Genomic DNA, 25,762 nt, shown 5'->3' with positions numbered 1-25,762 from the left:
GCGCGCACACGCTCGCTCGCGTCTCTCTGTAACGGAAGTGGTTCGCCGGAGAGTTTCGGCTGGCTGACAGCAGAGGGGGAGAGAGAAAAAGAGAAATGGCGCCTCGGCACTCTACGAGCTGAGACAGTAATAACGAAGGCGACTGACAAGAGCGACGGGACAGACCCCGTTTATAAGCGGGGACAGACGGCAAACATGGTGAACACCAGAAAGAGCTCGGAATGCAAGCCCGCCAGTCCCTTCATCTCGGGTCGGACGAGGTCGTCTCTGAGGAACAACCCAAACTTGGACGAGCACAACAGCCGTGTAAGGAAGAGATAGACACCGGCTACCGTTTCTCAGATAGCCGGTTAGCGAGATCCTGTCGGAGATGGATAGATTGATAGATGGACAGATAGATGTGTGGATGTCCATCTCTTTTGTTCCCCATTTGCACCCTGCGTGACTCTTGGCGATGCATAAAATGCAGTTTAACGACACGACAGGCTTTATTTGTTGCTTGTCGTTTAGTTTTATCCGATTTTACACTGATATTGACAGGACTTGACCAAAGCCGACCGGCTGTTTTAATGCACTCAGTGCCCCCAAGTTGTCTTTTGTTGTATTGATGTTCGATTCGCGAACGAATCGTTATGCCCTTGTGAGCGATTCGAACGAACCGATTCGCAGTGTCGTTATGTTGCGTGTGGAGAATTTTGATATGGAGCGAATCAAATTAAATCGATAAGTGAGATGTTTTTTTTTCAAACAGGTAGGAACATTACTATTAGAAACTTATTTATGTGTCGTAAACAACAATTCAGAATGAATAACGTAAGTTGACATTAAATACACCTTGTATAATATGCTTAATAAATAAATAACAGCATTAGCTTACTAGTCACCTTAAACTATAGTAAATTATTCGTCGAAGAACTTAAATGAACACTTTTAAATAAAATGAATCGTTTTGTTAAAGGGAATCGTTTGACTCGCTGAATCGAACTGACCGTTTTGTTGTTGCTGTGCGTGTTTGTTGCGCTCCAGAGGCACCGGCGCGCGCCCCCGCTGTCACGCGCTAAGGCGGCCGGTTAAAACACCAAAACAAACGCGTGTTGACACCTTTTGTCGGTATAAACACATGTCGTCCTGCTTGTGTCTTTAACAATAAAACAAGCTCGTGTTGGGGGGAAGGGAGAGCTCAGCTGAGACAGACCCCTTGTGGCTCGAAACAGCCATTGTTCATGCTAGTAGGAAGTGAACTCTATACAATGTTTATGAAAAACTTACGCTTTTTTTGTTTTGTTTTGCGACACACCTTGTGACACATGTTGTAGGGCTTAATCAGGTTTTGAATGCTTTAGTTTTGTTGACCATTTTTGGTACCATGATTGTCTTTAAAGCAACTGCATGGTCCATATTGTGTAAATATTGTGATACTTTAGTATAATCATTGAGCATTGTGGTGGTTATGAAATTTAAATGACCATTATGTTATTTAATTGATGCGTTTATATCTGTGTATTTCTAAGCAGCTCGCTGTGTATTACGCGCCTTTCGTACATGTACCTGTGTTTCTTGGGATCAAACCCATGAATTTGATCTTGTTAACCCAACAACTTATCAGTTGAGCAACAGGAACACTGCAGGTGTCATCACTGGGTGTCATAATAGTGATACCTGTGTCAATCGAGTGATAATTCTAAATTCGCAATACATGTACACATTTACCCATGGTGACATACAAAATTAAGAAACAACAATGAAGTGATTCAACTCGATGTAGATATGTGGAATAATATGTGTCAAGTTTGCTTCTATGCTAGTTTTCAAATCAATCTTATCGCATCAGTCGTCTATTCGGTTTGTGTTATAAACTCACACTAGAAGTTTAGGTTAGTCAATCAATTGGGCTTTGTTGAGTTTTGATTTCTTTAGGTCTCGATGTTTTTATGCTGTTATTCAAGATCCCTTAGTATGCAGTAGTTAAATCTTTTTCCTTCTGTCGTCACCTTGCGTGGGATTGAGCATTAGATATAGTGTGAATGGTACAATATAACGTTAGAATGAGATCTGGATGAAAAGATGAAGACGTCTGAGATGACATGAGGCCAGTGCTTGACCAGATGTCTGTTTTTATTTTGATATTTTCCATGATTTGTGACTGCTGTGTCTGTAGTGCAGAACTTATTGAAGAATAGTCTTGTTTTCATTATATTTGTCTGGTGTGTTTTTGTATTCTGCATATTGCACAAGCTTTTTAACGTCTTGTGCTTCTCTGTCTGTCACAGAAGGATGCTAGCAGTGATGTTAACAGCAGTAGCCCACGTTTGTCTCCGCCGTCCAAACGGACACGCCGGCAGACGCCCCCGAGTTCTACTGATACTTCCCCAAGTCCACAAAGTAAAGGGCAGAGAGCCACCTGGACTATGTCCAAACACTGTACCAGGTAAGGTTGGGTAATCCGAATGTTAACAAATCTGGTCGATGTTAAAACTGGATACGTTTTGTGACTTATATTGTCATATATTGTTTACACAAGCATTAATGCCGGTTATAGCCAGGATGACAATCACAAATTTGTTTATGTAGTAAAGTTAATGTATTTGTTATACTATAAGTTATGAACTGCTTTCTAATTGTCACATTATTTTTTAGGTTGTCCACTGGTGCCTTGCAGAATGGACACAGTAAGTATTGGTTCAAATGTATTTAGGTATTCTTAATTGTGTACTTTAAAACAATAGTTTGCAAAATAGTTAATCGTTTATTCACCGATATAAACCTGTAGATTCTTCTGAGGTCAAGTGACAGCTTTGTGTGACAAACAAATTAATACTTATGTTGGTCTAAAAATCTCTGCAGAGTTTCTCAAATAATATAAAGCACCTTCATACTTCCTGTCAGATTTGGTGTCAATGATGTTTGATATGAAGATGTTTTAGTTGTTGCCTTTTGGCTTAATTTAATTGTGTCTTTTAATCTGTAGGTCGGATGAGTTTAAGGGGTGACGCCACGGCAGACGGGGAGCACAGTCGCATGAACGGTCACGTTGAGCTAAAAAGAAGCCGACGCATCAGGAAGAGCCAGTTCGCACATCTCAATCAGAGCTTACTTTTCGACCAGCTAGTCAACAGGTAAAAACTATGAAAAGACTATGCTAGTAAACTGCTTGTTAAAGATCTGATCTACAAGCAGTGCAGTATGCAATTTACAAATCAGACCTTGAACCTAACATTGATGATATTGTTATGTGCAGTTTTTCATTAAGTGCAGTGTGTGTTTTGACATTTTAACCAAACACCAAATTAAAATAATTTGTTAACTATTTAAGCTTAGAAGAAAACTGAGAGGGAAATCAATCTCTTTGAGTGGTAACCTCTTAGAAAACTCATTTTTAACCAACAAAATTGTCAACCACCCCAAGCAGAGTATGTCATATGAGGTCGCATGTTGCCGGTAGTCAGAACAGATGGTGGAAGGTATGAAGAGAGGAGACCTGCTGGTGTTGGACATGGTAGAATGGACTAATCCAGTTAACTAGGTCCCAATATCATTTCACTATTTTGAATTCAAAGTAAATTTAATTAATAAGTATTTACTTATCAGGTTGCTGAAGCCTTTATATAAAATGAAAAGAACCGCAAAGGCCATACCACAAAAAAATGTACTTTTTAATTCTTTACTTGTAGGCACCCCTTATTTTAAACACTGCTGATTTATTACATTGTGAAAGTGTGAGAAGTTATTTGATGTGATTAAAAATGCATAAATGTTTTCAGTACGGCAGAAGCGGTTCTTCAGGAGATGGACAACATCAGCAGCATACGACAGAACAGAGAAGTGGAGCGCCTCCGCATGTGGACCGATACCGAACTGGTGACTTGTTTTTTGATCCTTAAACATTGACGATTTAAGAGTGACTGTTCAGCTTTATCTTCACCTCATTAAGCGGACGGTTGCCCACATAACAGTTTTTAAACTCCAGCATTGTGCTGATGCATTGTCAATTCGCTTCGATGTGAGCATGTTAACCGTCTGATCATTAAAAACTAGATTGCTCCATTGATTCTTTCATATTTCTCATTGAAGTGTTTGTGTGTTTGTATTTTGCAGGAAAACATGGACATGTACTCCCGCGTGAAGAGAAGGAAGTCGATGCGGAGGAACACGTTTGGAATGCAGGCACATCACAAGGCCATAAGCAAATCAAAAGATCATGATGAGATAGAGGGAACAGAAGGTATATGGACTGTAAAGAGTACAATAACATATGGTTTTGATGTCTAAAGTGCCTTTACGAGCTGAATCTGATTGTTATTAAACATTTTTTATTTTCTTACAAAGAATCTCACGAAGAGGAAGAGGATGAAGATGTGGAGGCAGATGATGATGAAGACGATGAAGGAGATGAGGCAGAAGAGGCTGGGGAGGAGAACGACAGACCGTATAACCTCAGGCAGCGTAAAACTGTGCAGCGTTATGAAGCTCCGCCAATAGGTGCTTAATCCAGACTCACTCGAACGTTTTACCCATCAGCACCACTCATTCAAAAAACAACACGTACACTGAATGTACAATACGTGATTGTCATAATTTTACAATATTATATTGTTTCAAATGTTTTTTTTCAGAGCCAGTTAACAGGAAGCAAAGCAAAGGCTCTCTGTTCGACACACACAGATCTCCTGCCAGAAGAAGCCATATTAGGTGAATTATTTTTATTGGCAGGTTTCCAATACAACTCCAAATTCTTGCTGTGTGCATTATAAAAGCATCGGTTGTATTTTATCTTAAATATCTATCTACAATATTTACCACCAGAGTCAAGAAACACGCCATTCACAGCAGTGAATCCACATCATCATCTGACGAAGAGCGGTTTGAGAGGCGGAAAAGCAAAAGCATGAGCCGCGCTCGCAACAGGTACCGTCAAGATCTTTTATTTATCTGACGGCATTTATTTACATTTATTCATTTGGCAGACACTTTTATCCAAGGCCACTTAAAAGTTGGAGAGCATATAAAATTTTGTCAAAACACTTAACAGTACTGTAAGTTTACAAGGCCATGCTTCTAGGAGAACTAAAGCTGGAGTAAGCAAGGGAGAGAATGAACAACAAGATTTTTTTTGCTGACATGACTGTCTTTGTGACTGCATCTACCTAGCAACCCTTCAGAACATGCTAGCAATGCCTTAGCAAATCTGTTTGTCTGTCTGTCTGTCTGTCTGTCTGATAGACTGAATGACTGAACTGTAAATGGCATAAAACTTATTTAGAATTTTCAGGCAAAACTTAAAAGCTTAATATCATGAAATGTAGTTTCTGGGAGTTAGTGATGCTTGTGTAGATCTGACAAGGATTGTTGCTGTTTGATAGGTGTCTACCTATGAACCTGCGGGCGGAGGATCTGGCCAACGGTGTGATTCGGGATCGAGTGAAAGTGGGTGCCAGTTTGGCAGATGTGGATCCCATGAATCTGGACACTTCTGTGAGTCTTGTAGTGTAAATTTACTGGGTGTAATGCTCATCTTCTTTGAGTCTCATTTTACAGAGTCTGATCAGTGTTATTCTGATTTATAATTATACTACATGTTTCCAATGTTCTTGACTCTTTGTTGGATGTTAGGGGCTATTCACACAGAACGATTTTTATCATTCCAATGCGCTACTTTTCCATTGTTTTTCTATGTAAAGACGTGTTTGGCGGACGCGTTTGGCAGGTCATGGCCGTTATGCTCGCGTCTCACGTCTGTTGCAGCGCCTCGCACATAAGCGCACGTTTTTACATTTACATTTTACATTTAGTCATTTAGCAGACGCTTTTATCCAAAGCGACTTACATGTTGGGTAGGCAATGGAAGCAATTGGGACAGCATAAGTACAACAAAAGCATAAGTGCAATCAAAAAAAAGAAGACTGGTCTCAAATTACGCAACACAGTATACAGAACCATTCATTCATTAGTTCATTCATTCATTCATTCATTCATTCTTTTTTTAATACCATGCAGAAAAACGTTGAGGCTGGGCTAGCATTGTGAGCTTACAGTTTACAGTAGCAAGTTGGCATAACATTGCAGAGGCGTCTCGAGACCCTCACAGTCTACGCTGCGCTTTTTAAAAAACATTCCTGAGCACCACGTCTCACGTTTTTAGACACAAAGACATGTTCTCTGCAAATGGCTCTTTAGTGACTTTTTTGTCATACTCAATTTTGTATTGATACCTTGTCATGGTTATATCCTGTTGATCTATCACACTACAGGTGAAGTTTGACAGCATTGGAGGTCTCACTCATCACATCCAGTCTTTGAAAGAGATGGTGGTCTTTCCTCTACTATATCCAGAAGTGTTTGAGAAGTTTAAGATCCAGCCCCCAAGGTAAGGCATTTTTCATATACTTAATCGGTTATGTCTGGTGAATATCAAGAGTATTAAAGCACAAGGTCATGATGATACAAAGTTCTTAACATCCCACCCACAACTGTTTTTTACTTCCTGCAGAGGATGCTTGTTCTATGGGCCTCCGGGAACAGGGAAGACGCTGGTGGCGCGGGCGTTGGCTAATGAATGCAGTCAGGGAGACAGAAAAGTGTCGTTCTTTATGCGGAAGGGTGCAGACTGTCTCAGCAAATGGGTGGGAGAGTCTGAGCGACAGCTCCGCCTACTTTTCGACCAGGTCTGCTAATCGATTCTAAAACATCCTAGTCTTAGACATAATATGAATTTAAGTTCGTGTTTTTCAAATTTAGTGGATTTAAACAAACATGAATGTGCAATGGATACAGAAAAAAATAACCTCATCTTTCTGTCACTTTAGGTTCTTTTTCTCCTTCTAATCTTGATTTTCTTTGCAGTTTTACAGCATAACACAAGTTGTCCATATAGATTTAGAGAAGCACATATCGGTATAAATCAGGTGTCATGCACTGTTCTCTCCCAGCTGTTCTGGTGTGTGATTATCCAGCCAGGTAATGTTTTCCTTTCCTCCCGGCAGGCATACCTCATGAGACCCTCCATCATCTTTTTTGATGAGATTGATGGCCTCGCTCCTGTTCGCTCGAGCAGACAGGATCAAATTCACAGGTAATTCACTCCTGTATTACGCTGGATTTCATCATCAGGATTAGAAAGGCCTCTGAAGAAACCAGGTAGCTGTAGGTTGAAAACGATTTTTCCACAGAGTTTGGAATTTTTCTTAATACATTGATGAAGAGTTTGGTGTACATTGTGGATTTGCTATAAAATTCACAGCTAAAGATCCTTTCTAAACCAAAAAAAATCACCCAGACATAAAATAACATTGAAACTTTGGTTTGGCTAACATTTTAAAAAGATAAAATCCATCAACAGTGTTGAACTTGTTCCCCTTAAAGGGACTTTGAAAGTTTTGATTGGTGAATTTATTGCTCTCTTTTTTCTCTTTAAGCTCCATAGTGTCCACATTACTGGCATTGATGGATGGTTTGGACAGTCGGGGGGAGATAGTGGTCATTGGTGCTACAAATAGACTCGACTCTATCGACCCTGCACTCAGGAGGCCCGGACGCTTCGACCGGGAGTTTCTGTTCAACCTACCCGATAAAAAGGTGTGCAAGTTCATCTGTCGCCTGCGAGCCGTTTCAAGCTTTCCCAGAGCGTCCCCAAAACTCAAACAATTATTTTGCAATAGACAGACAGCCCGGTCTCTAGTGTCTTTTACTGCTACTTTGACAACTGAAACAAGACGTTGCTTATTCATGATCATCTCGCAGGGTCTATCCATCAAACACGCTGACAGCTTGACGTATCAAACAGCAATTCATTTTGATGAGATGAATATAGCATGCAGACAATATTTCAGTGCTCTTGGTCAGTTCAAAGCCAAGCAGGGTTAAAGGAACTACTTTGAAACTGTAGCTTATCAAACTGCTCATCCTTTAAAGTAGTTCATCTACACTCAGACTAGCCTTTCGAATATATGAATTAACTATGAATATTAAATTGGTATTGATGTTGCTATTTTTATTTACTTGTTTACTTCTAAACGTTGATTCAGAATTTGTTTAAATCACAACCAAGCTTCATAGATGCAGGTTTGGTGATGTCACGTCAGTACGGCGCTGGTGAAATTGTTGTACGTGTATAGTTTGTCTTCACAGCGGGGTATCTGCTAATCAAAGCATTAGCGCTCTTGTTTACACAAGCACCGCTGTTCAAAGTGTTATGATCAAAACAAAGCGCTTTGCCGTCCATTTAAAAAAGTTTGAAGTCCTGGGTTTGAACTAAATGCCTTTTGGCTGTTTGTGTTTGTCACCGACAGGCTCGTAAGCACATTCTTGAAATCCACACCAGGGACTGGAGCCCCAAACTAGCTGAACCATTCATCAATGAGCTTGCGGAGAAATGTGTCGGTAAGATAAAGAGTCTTAACTGCGTTTGATGGCTATACTGCGTTTAAACAAAAGTTGAATGTAAGATTTACGTATTTGTTGTCTCACCTTAGTATGTAATGAATGTTAATTATCTTGTTAGTTACAAAACTGTCACAAAAAATTGACTATGATCTCTTTCATATCTCAGGCTACTGTGGGGCCGACATCAAAGCACTTTGCACAGAGGCTGCGCTCGCTGCTTTGCGGCGGTGCTACCCTCAAATCTACGGCAGCAGCCAGCGGTATCAGCTGGACGTGGGCTCCATCGTTTTAGGGGCACAGGACTTTGGTTGTGCTCTCCGCTCTATTGTACCTGCAGGTCAGAGAGCCCTGGCTCCGCCCGGACAGGCCCTCTCCTGCATACTAAGGCCGCTGCTGGAGTCCACGCTGGCCCAGACGCTGACCTGCCTGTTACGAGTCTTTCCCCATGCAGAGCTGCTGCACAGGGAACACACAAACGGTGAGCCCCCATTTCCTGCAATTGTTCCTTAATTTGTTTTGTCTGTGAGATATTGCTTAAGAATAGACACCCAGAGGTGTTTCTGCCATGTGGTGTTCACCCATGAGGCTTTTCTTGAAACCGCACCAAACCAAACAAACAACTCTTTACTTAAAGAGTAAATATTTTGTCATTTTTAAGGTCCCACTTTGGTTTATGGTTTACTGACTCTAAAATGATTCGTTCGGCGATTCATCTGTTTAATCTACTCCTTACTGTCAGCCTAATCTTATCTGATTGGTCAGATGGTCTAGTCTGCTGTGATTGATCTAACGCGAACAGCATCACAGTGTCGCAAATGGAGTTAGGAGGGGACATAACACCAAGTAACGCATCCTGAACTGAAATTAGAACGACGGACGACACGTTTACATGATTCGGAGTCGACTCCTTTTTTCCCAAGCCAATCACTTTGTTATTCATTCATTTTCTTCTTTACAACTTTGCTGATTGCTTACAGCTTGTCTACACTTGCTCTAATGGGATTGTCGCTCCACGTCCGGTTTTGATAATTTTTTTATTATAAAAGGTTCTAACGCGCTCTCTTGTCACGTCGAACCGCATCCTGTGTAGACACGGTGTTACATTCACACACAGCAACATTACACACTGCTTGAAATGTAATTTTAAGGCCATTGTATTAGTTACTCTTTAAAAGTGATTCACAGAATCAGTATTTTTGGTAACCCTTTACAATAAGGTTTTATCCGTTAATGTTATAACTAACATGAACTAACAATGTTTTGTGATTAAAGAGTTTCTCTGTAACTTCAGATAGTGACAATCATCTGTTGGTGGAAGACTCGTACAGTGATGATGAGGACTGTGTTGGTGCTACATCTATACATGAACCTCAGTCGGCATCCCCGAATAAAATGGCATCCTCCACTTCCCATAAACCCTTTCTCCATTTTACCACGTAAGTTAGAGAATTCCATGAAATTTAAAACTGCCAGTCCCTTGCGATGAAGTTTTTTGTGCTTAAGAAAAACAAAATGAACTAATTATCTGTTTGATTTTAAAATCTGGAAATTTAAGAGACTCATGATGATGTTGAAGTCAAATACTGTGATTTGGTGCCATCTGTTGGGAACCTGGAAAACTGCCAATCTGCAGTGTTACTGAGCAGAACTACTGCACTCAGATTTACATCGATTTCTACTCTACACAGTTTAATAAGATTATGTTTAATGACAACAGTAGCTTGTAGACATTAATACATCTGTCACACAACTGCAATGATTCACACCTAAACAAGATTTTAATCTTATCATATTAATAAACAGTTGCATGAAATACATCTACGTCCAATGTTATGAATCACTTTATTTCTGTTCATCACATTATTAGGATTTCAGTTAAATGTCTGAACTTAAATATGCTTGTCATTAGTACTTCACTTTGAGGTTTTATTTGTTAACAAAGTGCTTTTATTTTAATATACACAACACAACCCTGTTCATTAAACTTGTATTTTAGAGATATACATAAATACATAGATGCATATATAAAAAACAGTTCTGTATGTAAATGTGAGATATTGTTATGGACCGAATATCGCTTAAATTACCCACACTTATGTTGATGACGTTTATTTTTATTTTTTTAGTTCTGCCTACCAGCAGCCCACCTCTTACCGGCCCCGGCTGCTGCTGACAGGGTCCCAGGGGGCGGGGCAGAGCACACACCTTGCCCCTGCGGTGCTGCACCACCTGGAAAAGTTCACTGTGCACCGTCTCGACCTTCCCACGCTGTATTCAGTCAGTGCCAAAACCCCAGAGGAGTCCTGCGCTCAGGTGAGCTGAAATACACGTTCTTCTGCGCTCAGATGAGCTACATGTGTTTGTGTTGGCTTTACATGATGGCTTTTAATAATGGCTTTTCATTAGAAGAAATTAATTTTCGTTTGCATTCGTAGGTGTTTCGTGAGGCTCGGCGGTGTGTGCCCAGCGTCATCTACATGCCTCACATCAGTGACTGGTGGGAAGCCGTCAGCGAGACCATCAAGAGCACCTTTCTCACACTACTGCAGGACGTGCCCTCCTTCACCCCGCTCCTCATCCTCGCCACGGCAGAGACGGTCTACCAGCAGCTTCCTGAAGAGGTGAGGGTCCGCTTCTCTGTCTTTCCTGATTGAACGCATCTGTCCTTATGAAAGGCACTTGTCTCTCAGTATGTCTGCTCCCAAATAAAAATAGAAATTTTTGTCATCAAAATATTTTGGTACACTTTTATTGGAATTGGTTGGGTTTGAAACATGTCGCCCGTTTGAGCTCTTGGTTTTCGCAGCATTTAGTTCACGAGAGAGAGAGGATAAATGAAATGTGACAGATTAAATATGAGCCTGTGTGATCCATTTGAGCAACACTTCTTGAGTTTTTATTAACCCATTAACCACTATGCCACGGCTCTTTTAGTCTATTTCCCACGCCCAACCTCTTTCCCATCCTCTTTTTCCTTTGTTCTTTCTTCTTCAAGTTCTTTGCCTTTTCTTTTTTCCAAGTTACCCACAATTCCCTTTTTAGTCCTCTATGAGCACACCAGGGGCGTAAAATCAATTCTCAAAGAAATGGCAGGGGGGATCTTGTGAGAAAAGACTTGAAAACGAAAGAGAGCTGTGGAGGACAGAGATAAGTAATGCGGTCTGAAGTCACCCAACAAAAAAATTGGTCTTCCCTAATTACGCTGAAGGCGAGCCGCTCTGGCAGGGTTGCGGTTTCACCTTGCAAGCCTGCATCGAGCGCCTCTAGCTCCTCACACTGTGTGCTCCATGCATGCTAGGGTGCATCGCCGGGAGGCTCGTGATTGGCCGGTGGCGTAGCCCTTGATCATGGCCCCTGCTGATGAGACCGGAGCCTGGCAGGTGGGCACAAGAATGTTTAGGTTGAATGCATTAATGTTATTGACATACGCATGTTTTACTTACTTACCGTAAGGTGTGCTCATTTAATCCTTCAAGTTTCCTTTGAGGAATGAAGCATGTTTAATTTAAGACCTATGAGGATGCGTTGGTGTGTTACGCTGTCCATGGTCCTGAACTCCAGTACTCTTGTTATCTGTTCCTTCATTTGCTTTGGAAAATTACCTCCAGGCATTCAGCAATAAGTTATGGTTTGGAGCTTCCTTGTGCCGTCTTGATTAACAAAGTTTTAACGATATTGTTTGTGTTATACATCTTAAGTCAGCAGTTGCGTATGACTAGAACATCATCAAGTTTTTTATCCTTGATGTTTTTTAATAGTGTCTTGACTTGAGGCCTGTTCACACACCAAAAAACGTTAACTAAAGGTGTTTCACATTTTTAAATACGCTTGCCCTTTAAATTTAAATGACCGTCAATATTTTATCATTTATCAGCTCTCCAAATCATTCTGAAATTGATCTGTGATATTTTTACTCTGTACTGGTTTTCTCTTATGGAGAGATCATCCGAAAACGAAAATAATGAAATTATTTATTCACACTCATGTCATTTCAAACATGTATTAGATTATTTCTTCACTCTTAAAAATGAAGGTGCTTAAAAGATTCACAGCGATGCCATAGTAGAACCATGTTTGGTTCCACAAAGAACCATTCAGTCAATGGTTCTCTAAAGAACCATCTCTTTCTTAAATTTTTATAAGAACCTTTTGTGGGACAGAAAGGTTCTTTGGAAATTAAAGGTTCCTTTATGGATTTAGACGAAAAGTGTACTTCTTTTGCGTCGGGAAGCACTTTTTTTAAGAGTGTTCTGCAGAACACAAAACAAGATGTTTTAAGAAATGTCTTTGTGTCCATACAAGTCAATGGGGTCAAACAGGTTTGGAATGACATGAGGGCTAGTAATACTTCCTTCTTTCCTTTAAATGTAGACATTTTTTACAACTTTAAAGGTTTTGTTCTTGGCATTAACAGGCTGTGAAGTATTCCTGCTGTGGCACTTGACTTTATTCATCAGAAATACATTGTATCCTGTTTTTATCTCGTCTGTTCGGTTTCAGTCAGAAAGGTCACATTGCAGATGTGAAATGGGTTAAGAATGCGGTTTTATTTCGACTTTAACCCCTGGTGTTCTGAAGTGGCCTTGAATCATGAAGTGGGCCGATTCTCAGAATCGACAGTTTGAATTCACAAAGCTCATTCACGCTTTGACTTATCCCCAAGGCCCCTTCGATAGAATCGTGCCATCCACACTCTTCACCGGCGTTACCTTGGTGTGAGAGGAATCTCTTCATCTGGGCAGGGGGTCCTGTGCTAAAGCTACGATCAATACTGGAGCTTCACAATAACACCAAGAGCTCCTATGGTCAGAGTCTACTTTTGTCTGTAGAATAATTCATCCCGGCCTCTCAAACGACCTATGAACATTTTAATCTGGGGCTTTCGAAATTTTATATGCGGAAGAGCAGGAATGCCGAATTCACACTGTGGAGGAACAAAGTGTTTGAATTTCACACCGATGGCCTCAACCTTCTTAGTGTGCAGTTTTGTGTAACTAATTTATTAAGCTAAAATATCTGTTATGAAATATATAATGCTGAAGTGACTTACTGAATGCTTAAGTCTAAAGGTAAGTGCTATAACTAAGGACAAATGATGGCATCCAATTTGAGTGGCAGCGTTTTGGTGAACTAAAATTTGTGTGGTTTCCAATCCAAAAATATTACACATAGTGTTCAAAACTGTGAAGTAAGACAGTGTTTCAAAAATAATGAAGCGTACTCGCGCTGTTTTTATGTCCCTCCGCGTGCTGACTTTGAGTGGGAAGATGTTGAACCTTCTTGTTTTTTAAAGGTCCGTTAGCCTGCAGTAAATGAAGCCCAAATATGCAAATAAGTAGATTTACGGAAGAACAGTTTGGAGTGGCCCTCGGTTTCTGGCACGGTCGGTGAGACAGCTGTCCTCTTTGCGGCTTTGCACATCAGGGCCTCTGATACATTTAAAGAAACGGGAACAAAATAACAGCTAAAAATTTCTCAACTCTTCCACCGCCTGCCATTTTTTTTTAAGAGACGCAGATGCCAGTCGTGTATGTAAACAGCAGCTGCGGTGGGGAAGGTGGCAAGGTTGTAGGTGGCCCTGTGCTAGGATGAAGGAGGGGATTTGGCTGATGCTAGCGTGTCTAGGAAGGATGCCAGCAAACAGTTCCAGAGGTGTAAAGTTAGACCTGAATGTCCACTTGTTAGTTTACTTGTTGTAAACACCTTCAGGATCTGCATTAAATTTCTTTGGATGTCATCAGGTGTCAAGTTTTGTCATTACTTGATATTGATCAAGAAATAAGTAATGGCTTCTTTATCACATTGCTGGTTGACCTTTTTTTCTGTGTGCCATCTGCTCTTACAGCTTAAAGAGATAGTTCACCCAAAAAGGATCATTTACTCATCCTCATGTCATTTCAAATCTGTAAGACTTTCTTCCTTCCGCAAAACACATTAGAAGATATTTGCATGTCTGTAACCAAACAACGACGGTCTTCTGTCTTCTGAAGAAGGTTTGAAATGATATCAGGGTGAATAAATGATGTCAGAATTTTCCTTTTAGGGTGAACTATCACTTAAATATGAGAAAACTATAAATTAAAATTGAAGTAAACTGGGTTTCAAGCGTCATTTTATGTTTATTTTAAACCCTCTGTGAAGTAAATTGCTTTAGTCTTAAACAAGCAAGGCTTGAAAGTTTCTTTAGTATGTTTTTCCATTTGGAGCTTTGATAAAATGCTCAGAAGTGGGAGAAAGACGGGAGACAGAAAATGTGTTTCTTGATTATACTCAATCTAAAGATGTTTTGTTCTCTGGTAACTCGAAAGGATTTATTTGGTTTCTCAGCGCTCTGCCTCTCAGTATCTGCATTAGTCTCCAAGGTCTCTATCAGCTTTGAGGCAAGATGAGACAACGTTGCCAAGACCGCCGGCTGGCTCCGTATCTGAGGGGTGGATGCTCTCCTTCATCTTACCTCAAGAGTTTCCGGTCTGAAAATGAATCCACAAAGATGTAATGAAATACAATATTGTGCTTGATAAAGATCTACCGCACACACTCATGATTGGATATTGACCTTAAAGTTCCTTTGTGCTGTTTTTTAATTCTCTTAATGGGGATAAAGCGCTGTGCGGTTTGTAGTTCTTTTTGTTGAAATATTTGGCTTACGTTTCCTGTATCGTAAACCTCTGGGGAGTTTTTAAGAAGGCGTGGTTTTTGCTGGATATTAACGTAATGATATTCGAGTCTTTAGCCTTTTCGTCTGAATACTTTTGTCTTTGTTCCCGCAGAAACTTCCCTGAACTTAAGGTGAAGTTTTAATGCTGATGCAGTTAAAACAAGCTCTTGCACTCTCAGCCTGCAGTCATTTGACTGGCACGGCACGGCTCACCATGTGAAATTAGAGTTAAATATAGCGTTGTGAAAGCGCTTGTTAAAACGCTCTCCTCAGTCACACATGACCATGCAAACAAGACGCTGGCCATTATCCTCGGGTTTTCTCTCGCTCTGCTGTCCAACACCCCAGCTCTTCTTCTGACTCACTTTCTGTTCTATCAGTGCATCACAGCGTTATAAAACCATTTTGTTACCCTTTATATCAAATTGGATGACTGATGTCAATCGTGTAGGACACCTTGCTCGTCTTTATCTTTGGCTGGTCCTAAAAAAAACATTGTTTAATCAGGTTTAGGATTATGTTTGGTTGGTTCTGTCATTATTTATCCACCCCTGTGTCCTTTAAAACCTGTTTGTGGGTCATTCTGTAATTGAGTGTACATGTGGAAAATACAAATTTGAAAATGTTTTTTCTCCCAAAAAACATGCATGACCTTACATAAAATCCTTATACTTATTTGTCTCAGGGTTACCTGGTTTACTTTACCGTGTAGTTTTAACCCAACTGAGTAACAGAGTGGACGGTAACATAGTTGATGTTTTAAAAGAAATTGGATTAACACTCAAAATGGAAGCCAAGAACTGCAGAGCACATGGTATGTTTAAAAACACATTTTCATACACGTGTTTTACTCAAAAATCTCTCACAAAATTTGTAACAATATTTGAGTAACATTGTTGACAGTTAATTAGTCCAGTCATGACACATTTGCTAATTTTACCAATATTTGGGGAAAGAGAGATGATATACCTCCACGTCTTTTATTAACACATTTCTGTGACATCACAATATGCAAATTCTGTAAAATTGGGACGATCCATTCCTTTTTGAGAGAGGTTTACCGAGTGCATAACAGAGTTGCCAGTTGTTTCTAAGACACAAATAAAATAAGAAATACCACAATGGAAACTGTATTTTTGAAAAGCACACCCAAATATTTTGTTCATCTTATCTAACTGAAGGCAAAACTATGCGATTTGTATTTTAGATTATTTTTATTCTTTTTATTTTTTAGGTTATTTTAATACAATGAGCAATTTGACAAAGTCAGGCAGCTAAAAACAGAGTTTTATGTGATGTAAACCACTTTTTTGAGCGAACGATTATAGGATGATCCACATGACTCTTTTTCTGTGAAACACATAAAATAATACTCAATTTTTTGGTGAACTACCCAGTGTTAACTATCCTGAATGAAACAAAGCAAGCTATTAAAGCCCAGCCCTGTGCAATCCTAAAACTCAAATCTGATTTTAATGGGACGTGAATGTTATTTCAGGTACCAACAAAGTCGTTGATCCAAGAAACCACACTTCTTCATGCAATAATGGTGTTTTGGTTAGAGTTTGCACATGGCGCTTGACAGCAGTTCCCCTCCAGGAGCGAAGTTGAATCGCCCTGCTATAAATTCTGTATACTTAAACTTCTTTTTAAAGTTTGAGTTGAGCAGAACAACGCCTCACACCAGGAGAAATAAAGCAATGAGATTTGGGGCCTGTCATGCACTCAGGTATTTGGGGAAATAGCAAGAAAATGCAAAACTAGCCAGAAGAACAAAGAATGTTGGGAAAAACCAAAGTGACAGGGTTCAAGAAGTTTTAAATGAATTTGTTTATAGTCTAGCTTACTTTCTAGTTTTTGTTTGTTGGAATTCTCGAGATGTGATCCCTGCTGTTTGAAAGCGTTTGAAGTGCAGTATGATGCTTTATGACTGTAAGCGAATCTTCATGTTTGTTTATGTTGAATTCATGAACCAGCAGTTTGGTGTTTCGAGACTTTGATGTCAGAGGGAATGTTTGTAATGGATTGAAATAGTCTGTCTTATTGTGCAATTTGTCTAGTAGGTTCGTAAAGTGCTTAGACTCCATTATAACAAAATGCTCAAATGTCAATATACATATTTTGTGTTCAGTGTATTAAGAACAGTTTTCTTTTCAGCTAAAATGCATCTTCAGTCATTCGTACGGGGAGGTGGTCTGTTTAACCACGCCAGCGGAGGAGGCTCGCAGAAGGTTCTTTTCTGACCTCATTCTGGTGCAAGCTGCGAAGGCGCCCCCCCGCAGGAGAAAAACAGGTGAGTTTTACGGTGTTTATGCGCACTGAACTACAGATTTATCACGTCTTGACTGAGAGTATCCCCACTTGTGCTTCTAGTTTATTACTTTTACTGTTCTCAAGCTTTGCCAACTTCCTCATCTCCATTAGAAAACAATACAAAATGTTTTGTTTTCGTGTCCTGCTTTCCTCTCTTTCAAATAGTTGGTGAATCAAGGTTTTACTTGACATTTTAGTTCAAACACTATTAGATGCTACAGAAATGAGAATTGGGGTCTGAGCTGACAGATGGCTAGAAGATGCCAAACACGACGAAAACGTTCAATCAGAAACAGATGTTTACACGCCTATGTGAACTTTTGGTGTCCTGTGTGTTCCTGATGTTCCTGTTCCGAATATTTTCTTATGGATGATTACTATGCTCAACGCTTCTCTCACAGCTGGAGTCATTAAAAGCTTTAAACTGCTTTCAAGTGGAAATGTGAGCGTCAAGACCCATTGATGCAGAGCAGTGGTCCTCCCGAGGGTTGACCGCAGGTGTTTCCGAAAAAGTACAAATCCGATGGAACGGCACGACGTGAGAGGGTCTTCAAATGCCCGGCAGTAACGATAACCACAATTACGTTCACCGTTTGATTTAGTGCTCTGTTTAGTGCTCATGATAAATTTCAGAAGCTCGAGGATAGTCTCCAGACTAACATGACCAGCCTGTTTTTTTTCCTGTCAGCAATATTTTCTTCTAAGGCAGTGCCACGTATTTGATCATTTCTGGCCGTCTGTTTTTGGTTCATTAGATGCGGCCCTAAATTACTGCAGATGTCAGGTTGTTTGTTGGAGCTCTTCAGAAATCAATAATACTCTTTGGAGGCCATGCTGCGGTGGGAACCGTTTCCGCTTTCCAGCCATATAATTCAGAGTGTTTGTAATTCTTTTGGCTCCTCTGGCATAGGTTCAGTACTATTTGACTCTTTTTGTTGCTTAAGAGCATTTCCTTTTTATCTGCTGGGGTTGGAAAGTTGTTTCTGTTCAAATCAATATGCACCAAAAATTGCAATACATTTTTTCCTGCAACATTGTAATGAGGTGGAGAAAGAGCTTGTCTACGTACCGCAACTGATGGAAGAAGCTGGCATTGTTTAGGATCCGTAATTGTTAAGTGTAGTCTTTAAGTCCCTAGTTAATTTGTTTCATTGTTTGTTTTTAGCCTGTACTCTGAAGGTGCTGACCCTCGCTGAACACCCCGGCCCTCGGCAACTCTCTCTAGAGGAGCAGAGGCGACTGGACGAGCAGGAGGAGAACACGCTGCGCGAGCTCCGCCTCTTTCTCAGGGACGTCACCAAGCGGCTCGCCACCGACAAGCGCTTCCAGATCTTCAGCAAGCCCGTGGACATTGAGGAGGTGAGCAGTTACTTCACCTTCAACAGCTGTGAGATAAATGCCTGAAGGGTATCCGCTCTTCTCGTTCAATACGAGCATCAAATTAGGGTCCCCTATGGTTTATTTGCAGCCCCCCAAACCAAACAAATCATAATGATTGTCATTACACAACAGCTCGTAGGCAGGATCCTTACCTGGATCCGTAAATTTGAGAAGGCAATTAAAAAATCATCAATATAAGAGGCAAACAAGAAGGACTGTGTGTCTGGAGATACACAAATTTGTCCTGAACTCAGCTTTTTTGAGTCTGTAATCGGGTAAATGTCACGAAGCCTCTCAAGAAGATGCCCGGGCCATATTTCACTCTGAACCAAATTTATATTTAGCATTGAAAATATTGGCATGACAATAATTTTATATATTTATATATTTTATAAAGTTATAGGTTTTGAAACGGTCTCTCGTTTCATTGTGGTAAAATGTAATTCATTTGGGGATGAAAAGTTATGTTTTAAGTGCCCTGTGATGGACTGGCCACCTGTCAAGGGTGTTGGGATGGGCTCCAGCATGATGCAGTATCTAGTCAATTTGTTTTTAGTGAGATTTACTATGTTATTCAGGTGTTTGTAGCATTTTCTTGCTGGGATGAAAAAGAGAGAGAATAGGGACGCTGTTAGATTCTGTTTAAAACAAATATTGATATATAGCACATTGATGTGTTTACACAGATTATGGGAATTACATTACAAAGACTTTTAAATTGTTATACTTAAACGTTGCATGTTTAATTAGCTTTTTATTGTGGGACTGACAATAAAAACTTAAAATCTTATGCAATCTTAGCTTTGGTTTAACCCTTGTGTGGTTTTTCGGGCTTCTTGGACTTGTTTGCTTACCAAAAAAAACACATTTTTATGTTTGCAAAATATATGCACCTAAAATATTGTCTACAATTTATGTAATTATTTTTTCAGCCTCACATCTATATTTATTTAAAATAACATGTTTTCTCTCCATATGCTAGTTTTATCTTTTCTATTTATTAGTTAAAATAGTAAATTTTTAATAATTTGTTTTAACAGAGAAAAGGAAAACTTTATTGTTTTTTTAAAGGATAAAGTTAATAACATCTGTGAAGTATTTTACATGCATTTTTGAGACTGTAGTGGTTTTAAAATCAATTAATGCTTCGAGTCGACTAGATTTGTAAACATTGGCTTTGTAACAAAACCGTGATTTTCATCCTTCATTTGTTTTGCACAAAAATGAGTTTGAGATCTGCATTACTGCAGTTCCCCCCTAGTGAAGACCACTGCTTTGTTTAATTTACACTCTGCTTTTAGGTGTCAGACTACCTCGAGGTTATTAAAGAACCTATGGACATGTCCGCCATTATGATGAAGATCGACACCCACAAGTACACTGCCGCCAAGGATTTTCTCGTGGACATTGACCTCATTTGCAGCAACGCGTTAGAATACAATCCAGACAAGGACCCGGGAGGTAAAGAGACTACACGGAACACACAAATATAAATCGCTTTGTAAGGGCCGTTCACACTGACAGTGATTTGCCGCTGTGAAGTCATTCATTTTCACTGAAAGTTGTTCTGAGTATGAGATAATTTGTAGCGATTATGATCGACAGCGACTTTTGTTTTGGGTAAACTACTCATTCAACTAGACAACAAACGGTGCCATTCAACCCATTTAAGAGAAAACTGCGTTAAACAAACAATAAAACATTCAGTTGACAATGACGGAAGCAAGGACACCAGCCATCAAAGCATCAGCAGCCAGTCGAGCGCCCGACTGGAAGGACATAAAGTCGGTGATTAATCCGACAGACTCGCAAGTTTTTCATTGAAAGATTTGAGAGTTTGAGGACAATAGATGAGGCAAGATATTAACCCACTGACCTCTCCTCATTCAAAAGCCATGGGAAATCACAGTCTCTGATCACTCCACAGAGAAAAATGGCACTGTAATGAGCAGTCTTTATGAAACCTTTTCATCGCTTTAATGGATGTCTCGCTATTCGACTGCCATACGGACGGTTTAGTCTTGGTTAGGTTTTTGCAGTGTACAAATCATGTCGTATGATTATTCATGCATAGGCGGTATGAACAAGGCTGTGACGGTGTTATGTAAATCTTCATTGAATACAAACTAAATCTGAATGAAAGGAGCGCCGCAGTGTATGATGGCAGTGCCTGCTTGGTTATCTTTAAGTTGCTTCCTGCTTGATGAGCTTGTTGAAGTACGACAAAAGAAAAAGAATCAAACTATACCGGCCTGTCTGCCAAAGCGTTGGGTGAACGTGAAATATTTATTCGGCCACTTCACGTTGCCTGTTCTAGGACCTCACAAACCCATCAGAAAGACAAAGCATGTATTTAAAAAAGCATGCATTATTTAAAGAACGTGCTACCTTGTGTACTAATTCTCGTGCATTTAAACTTAAGTTCACTTAACGATTTAGTTAAAACAGAGGAAAAGAAGTGTATTAATCTCATTGTTGTGTGTTGAGGTTTGCATTCTTTTCAGATTTCCCATCATGTCCTGGGAAGTTTGCAATCTGCTTCTTTGGAGGAACAAAAGTTTTTTTGTTTGGTCGAGACGTAACTCCCAGCCGCCTGGATTAATTGGTCAGCCAGTGAAGGTTGTTGGCTAAATGCAGCCGGTGCCTATGAATAAATCATAGTAGCCCAATTTGCTGGAAGGACGTGGGTCATTTGTTTAAACGCAGCGTCCACAGAGGAGCCACTGAACAAACGAGACAAAACGCAATTAGCTACTTTAATAAGGAAACCAAAAGAGGCTCCTGCTCCATTTAGAGCCGGGGAATATGGGATTTAGGAGCTGTCAAAATTGCATTTGTTACGCGTTACTCTCACGAGTGAAGACCTGAAATCTAAGGTGTCTATCGAGTGATATTTTAGCTCAATCACTGTTGTTTCTTTTGTAACCTGCACTTATTCCAGCCAAGTGCAGAAACGTACTTAAAAAATTTCTGGATTTTGGAAAATGCTAAAGAGGACATCTGCTGTGAAAAGAAAGAGGAAAGCATATTGAAGCATCCACATTGATGTTTAATTTATTTAATAATTGAACATACGCTGTTTGTATCGTATGTTCCTTCATACGAAACAAGGTACATACCTTCTTTTTACAGTTCTATTAAGCTGACATAAAATATTGAAATGATCATCAAAAACAAGATTTAAAGCATGAAGCTAATACAGTTTTTTATAAAGTTGTTTTATTTGGGCTCTGAAAGAGGTTATTAGTTAGGCAGTGCTGGATCCAATTTCTCTTCATTAGCGTCATTCGGCATCATGATGGGATTCATTTGAAATGTCAGGTTTGGCACCAGCAGGTTTGAATCTTTGGGTAGGAAAGTGTGTTTGCACTCCTCTCAGCCTGCCATTATATCCTTGACTAAAGTAAAGATTGTCCACTTCACTCGCTCTCGATGGCTTAATTGGCCCATCTTCCAATTACAAGATGAGCTTTGCCAGATCCTGACCTCCAGCTCTTCCTGTAGTAATGAGGACTGTCCACTAATACAGCCCACTCACACACACACACACACACACACACACACACTTCCCTACATGTTTTAAATCAGCTTGATTTAATGATAGAAAACATCAAACATTCTTTGTCTCCACGGGCAGCTTTAAGAAAGTGCAATAATCCCATTCTCACATTGTGTTTCAGTAAATAGATTTGTTTTGTTTTTGACTGCGTGTAGCTTTGCCCAGCATCAGTAATATAATGCATTTGGCAGATTTAAAACAACAAAGGTATATGAATGTTTCATTAGTATTCGAACCCATGACTTCGAACTCTATTTGAATATAAATTAATTTTGGTCAATTTTATGCAATGCAGCACAATTCAATGCACGTGCTGTTTGTACTATAGAAAACCATAACATAAGTTGTAGACTTTAGCTTTGGAAAGTGCTGATCACCAATGTCTGTAGAATAATACCCCTTAAAGTTTTTCTCCCAGTCAAAAGCGTTTTGTGTGTACTGTGTACTTTGCGGTAATGTGCGTAAGCCATAATAAAGTATGTAAATAAATGATGGATGATTGTCAATGCACAACAACGTATAGAATACAGACACATCATTCATTTTCATTCAGTATTTGTATGTGGGCAGAGAAAATCGAGAGCAGTTAACGATATATTAACTTTTTCACAATCTCAGAGATGTCACCTTCACTTCTATCAGTCGTTGCTGCTCACTTGTATAAAAGTGATAATAGTCGCCTTCACTCACATTGAGTGTAAAATTGTGCAAGTATTATTAAAATATGTTTTTAACTTTTCCGTGTGAACGGCCCTTCAGATGTGTACAGAATCATAAAACGCAAAGCTCTTTCTTCATTCACGTATTTTGTCGTAAATGACCTCATTGTGTTGGCTCGCAGATAAAATCATTCGGCACAGGGCATGCAGCCTGAAGGACACTGCACACGCGATGATCGCTTCTGAACTGGACCCTGAGTTTGACCGCATGTGTGAGGAGATCAAGGAGACACGCCGGAAGAGAGGTAATGAAACTGCCCACCAGTATATCATTTAAAATAAAATAAATCCCAATTGACTTAAAGGGACAGTTCACCCAAAAATGACAATCCTTTCATGAATTACTCACTCTCTAGTTGTTCCAAACCTGTATACATTTCTTTGTTTGGTTCAACACAGAAAGATATTTGGACGAATGCTTGTTTACCAAACAGTTCTTGGACCCTATTGACTACCATTGATGCTGTCCTACAATCCTCAAAATATCTTTTGTGTTTAACAGAACCCACAAAATGATAAAGTCATTTTTCCTTCTATAGTAGTCAATGGTGGACATGAACTGTTTGGTTACAAGCATTCTTCCAAATATCTTTGTCTGTGTTCATCAGAGAACAAATAAATGAAAACAGTTTTGGAAAATCTCAAAGGTGAGCAAAGGATGACAGAATGTTTATTTTCGGTTGAACTATCCTTTAAGTGTTCAAACTTTACAAATGTAGATACTAAAACCATGAAAATGCATTTTGTGTGCTATTCATTTTTCATTTTCAGTATTTGACCCATACTACATGGGAACAAAAGCCTGATCTAGATTTTATTTTATTTTATAAACATTATAGGGTGTCTGTGGGGTCTTTAAAAGTATTAAAATATGATAAATATTTTTTAAAGAGAATTAAGGCCCTTAAAATTATTAAAAAGTCTTAAATGCCATTTTCCAATGTATTGAATTTTGTATCATCTTTTTATATTTGTCCAAAGAGGCTAAAGTTTGTCTGAATTTAATCATTGCGTAGGCGAATATCGGGAGGTCCATTTAAACTCGGTTGTTAAACAAGATGGTTGACTAATGGGGAAATGCAAGTTTTCATGCAAATGGTCTGAGGATAATTAGTTGGAACCATGGCCGAGGGCCTTCTCTGGGAATAACCGTGAGGTGTACTGCTCTGTGTGTCGGAAGACGATTAGCGTAGCCTCGTTTCTCTTTCTAATAAACCTTGCATGGGTTAGTCACTCAATTAATTCTTGTTCCCACCCTTCTGAATTATGTTGCAATAATATGGAGTTATCACAGACTTTTTAGTTTTGCTATCTTACAATCAGTTTATAGTTAATGTAAGTTAAGGTGTTGCCAGTGTAACTGATTGAAACAAAAAAAGTGGCAATGAAGACCTTAAATGTATTAAAAAAGGTCTTAAAACCTATTCAATTTAGCTCCATGATTCCTGTATATACCCTGCATTTGCATGTGGGCCAACAGTCACCTTTATTTAAAGCATACATTACAAGTTTGTTTATTTATTTTTGAATTGTCAGCATAACGCTATTTGGATATAGAATTGTTGCATCATCAAATTGTGTTCAGAAACCAATGCAAATGATTACTTTATGCCAGGCTTATGGGAAATTTTAGCCCAAAACAAATGTACAGACACATACTTCAAAGTCGCCTTGTAATTTGGGAATTGTAATATTTTTAACATGCTGTAACACAGTGGTTCTCAAACTTTTTTGTTTCAAGACACCCTTTGTGTAGAGTGCATTGCTTTGCGGCCACCCCAAATGAAGACTTATAATCGTAAAATTTACGATAAATTTCTATATATCTATATAAAATTCCATAATATCTATGGTCGCCCTGGAATAATCTTGGGCCCCCAGTTTGAGGATCACTGCTGCAACAGAGGGGTGCAATAATTCAATCTTGGAAGCTTTGTAGAGCAGATAGTATGGAGATTTTCTCGCCACGCTTATTAACACCCACCAGCACCAACATTCATCTATAGAGGTTTCATCGTAAAAGGCACATAATGTTCCACTCATTCTCCACTTTTAAAGAAAAAAGATTAGTGTAGTTTGCTTCAAAGTCTGCAGTGAGCTTCTTTGCGAGCAGATCCCCCCCCCTTTAATCACCAGAGGTTTTCCAGTGGACAGATTTTCTTCTGACTTCTGCCGTGCGATCGCTCCATATCTGCCATAATGAGAACTCCGCGCGGCCCCCTTCTGGGACTGCCCTCGGTTCCTTTTCATTTAGCGCCGGTTCGGTGTTGAAAGAGTACGGTGGGGTAAAAAATGACCTGCTGTAGAGAAGTGCTGCTGAATATTTTATACAGCAAGGTGGAAAGTTATATTTTAGCCCACACGGAAAGCTCAGCAGATTTTCACAGAATCGCACCGTTCATTATTCATTAAATGCTACAAATCTCCGCCTCTCGAACTTCTCCCCTCATGTTTGTATAGTATTATTTTACTAAGCCTTATTTACTTTTGATGACTGTGTAACTCTTGTTTTCGGTCTGTCTCAGTCTCTCAGGTCCCGCCGCAGCCGGCCGTCAGTCCGAGCGTCGTGGCGACCAGGAAGCCCGCGGGAGAGGAGGCGGGGTTAATCAGTTCTCAGGGCGATGGAGTGGACAAGCACTGCAGCAGTAAGTATATACACAACACGACAACGGAGATTGTCGAGGTCTCTGTGTGACAGCTCTTAGGCTGGACTATTTCCAGGTGATGGGACGAGGTGTACTTGGACTGTGACTT

General features: G+C 39.7%; 1 protein-coding gene across 2 annotated transcripts in view; it reads left to right on the top strand.

Moving 5' to 3' along the window:
- The first annotated feature begins 51 nt into the window (after positions 1-51).
- The window catches only part of atad2b (ATPase family AAA domain containing 2B), a 61,510-nt gene continuing 35,799 nt past the window's right edge, over positions 52-25,762 (top strand). The window contains exons 1-24 of one of the 2 annotated variants that reach the window (XM_056763731.1): positions 52-306; positions 2,274-2,428; positions 2,638-2,669; positions 2,969-3,116; positions 3,762-3,858; positions 4,096-4,222; positions 4,327-4,479; positions 4,614-4,689; positions 4,804-4,905; positions 5,361-5,472; positions 6,249-6,364; positions 6,488-6,662; positions 6,981-7,069; positions 7,413-7,572; positions 8,286-8,376; positions 8,546-8,857; positions 9,671-9,815; positions 10,506-10,692; positions 10,815-11,000; positions 17,195-17,330; positions 18,516-18,709; positions 20,032-20,191; positions 23,131-23,253; positions 25,534-25,653. In XM_056763731.1, the coding sequence (XP_056619709.1) occupies positions 196-306; positions 2,274-2,428; positions 2,638-2,669; positions 2,969-3,116; positions 3,762-3,858; positions 4,096-4,222; positions 4,327-4,479; positions 4,614-4,689; positions 4,804-4,905; positions 5,361-5,472; positions 6,249-6,364; positions 6,488-6,662; positions 6,981-7,069; positions 7,413-7,572; positions 8,286-8,376; positions 8,546-8,857; positions 9,671-9,815; positions 10,506-10,692; positions 10,815-11,000; positions 17,195-17,330; positions 18,516-18,709; positions 20,032-20,191; positions 23,131-23,253; positions 25,534-25,653 (3,307 nt within the window). In that variant the 5' untranslated portion in view covers positions 52-195. Of the gene's footprint in view, positions 307-2,270; positions 2,429-2,637; positions 2,670-2,968; positions 3,117-3,761; positions 3,859-4,095; positions 4,223-4,326; positions 4,480-4,613; positions 4,690-4,803; positions 4,906-5,360; positions 5,473-6,248; positions 6,365-6,487; positions 6,663-6,980; positions 7,070-7,412; positions 7,573-8,285; positions 8,377-8,545; positions 8,858-9,670; positions 9,816-10,505; positions 10,693-10,814; positions 11,001-17,194; positions 17,331-18,515; positions 18,710-20,031; positions 20,192-23,130; positions 23,254-25,533; positions 25,654-25,762 lie in introns of both variants that reach the window. The other variant, XM_056763729.1, reaches the window with a different exon arrangement.

Source organism: Triplophysa dalaica, chromosome 13, assembly GCF_015846415.1.
Source record: "Triplophysa dalaica isolate WHDGS20190420 chromosome 13, ASM1584641v1, whole genome shotgun sequence".
NCBI lineage: Eukaryota > Metazoa > Chordata > Actinopteri > Cypriniformes > Nemacheilidae > Triplophysa > Triplophysa dalaica.
The sequence above is the reverse complement of the archived record's forward strand: the minus strand, read 5'-3'. Positions and strand labels throughout refer to the sequence as shown.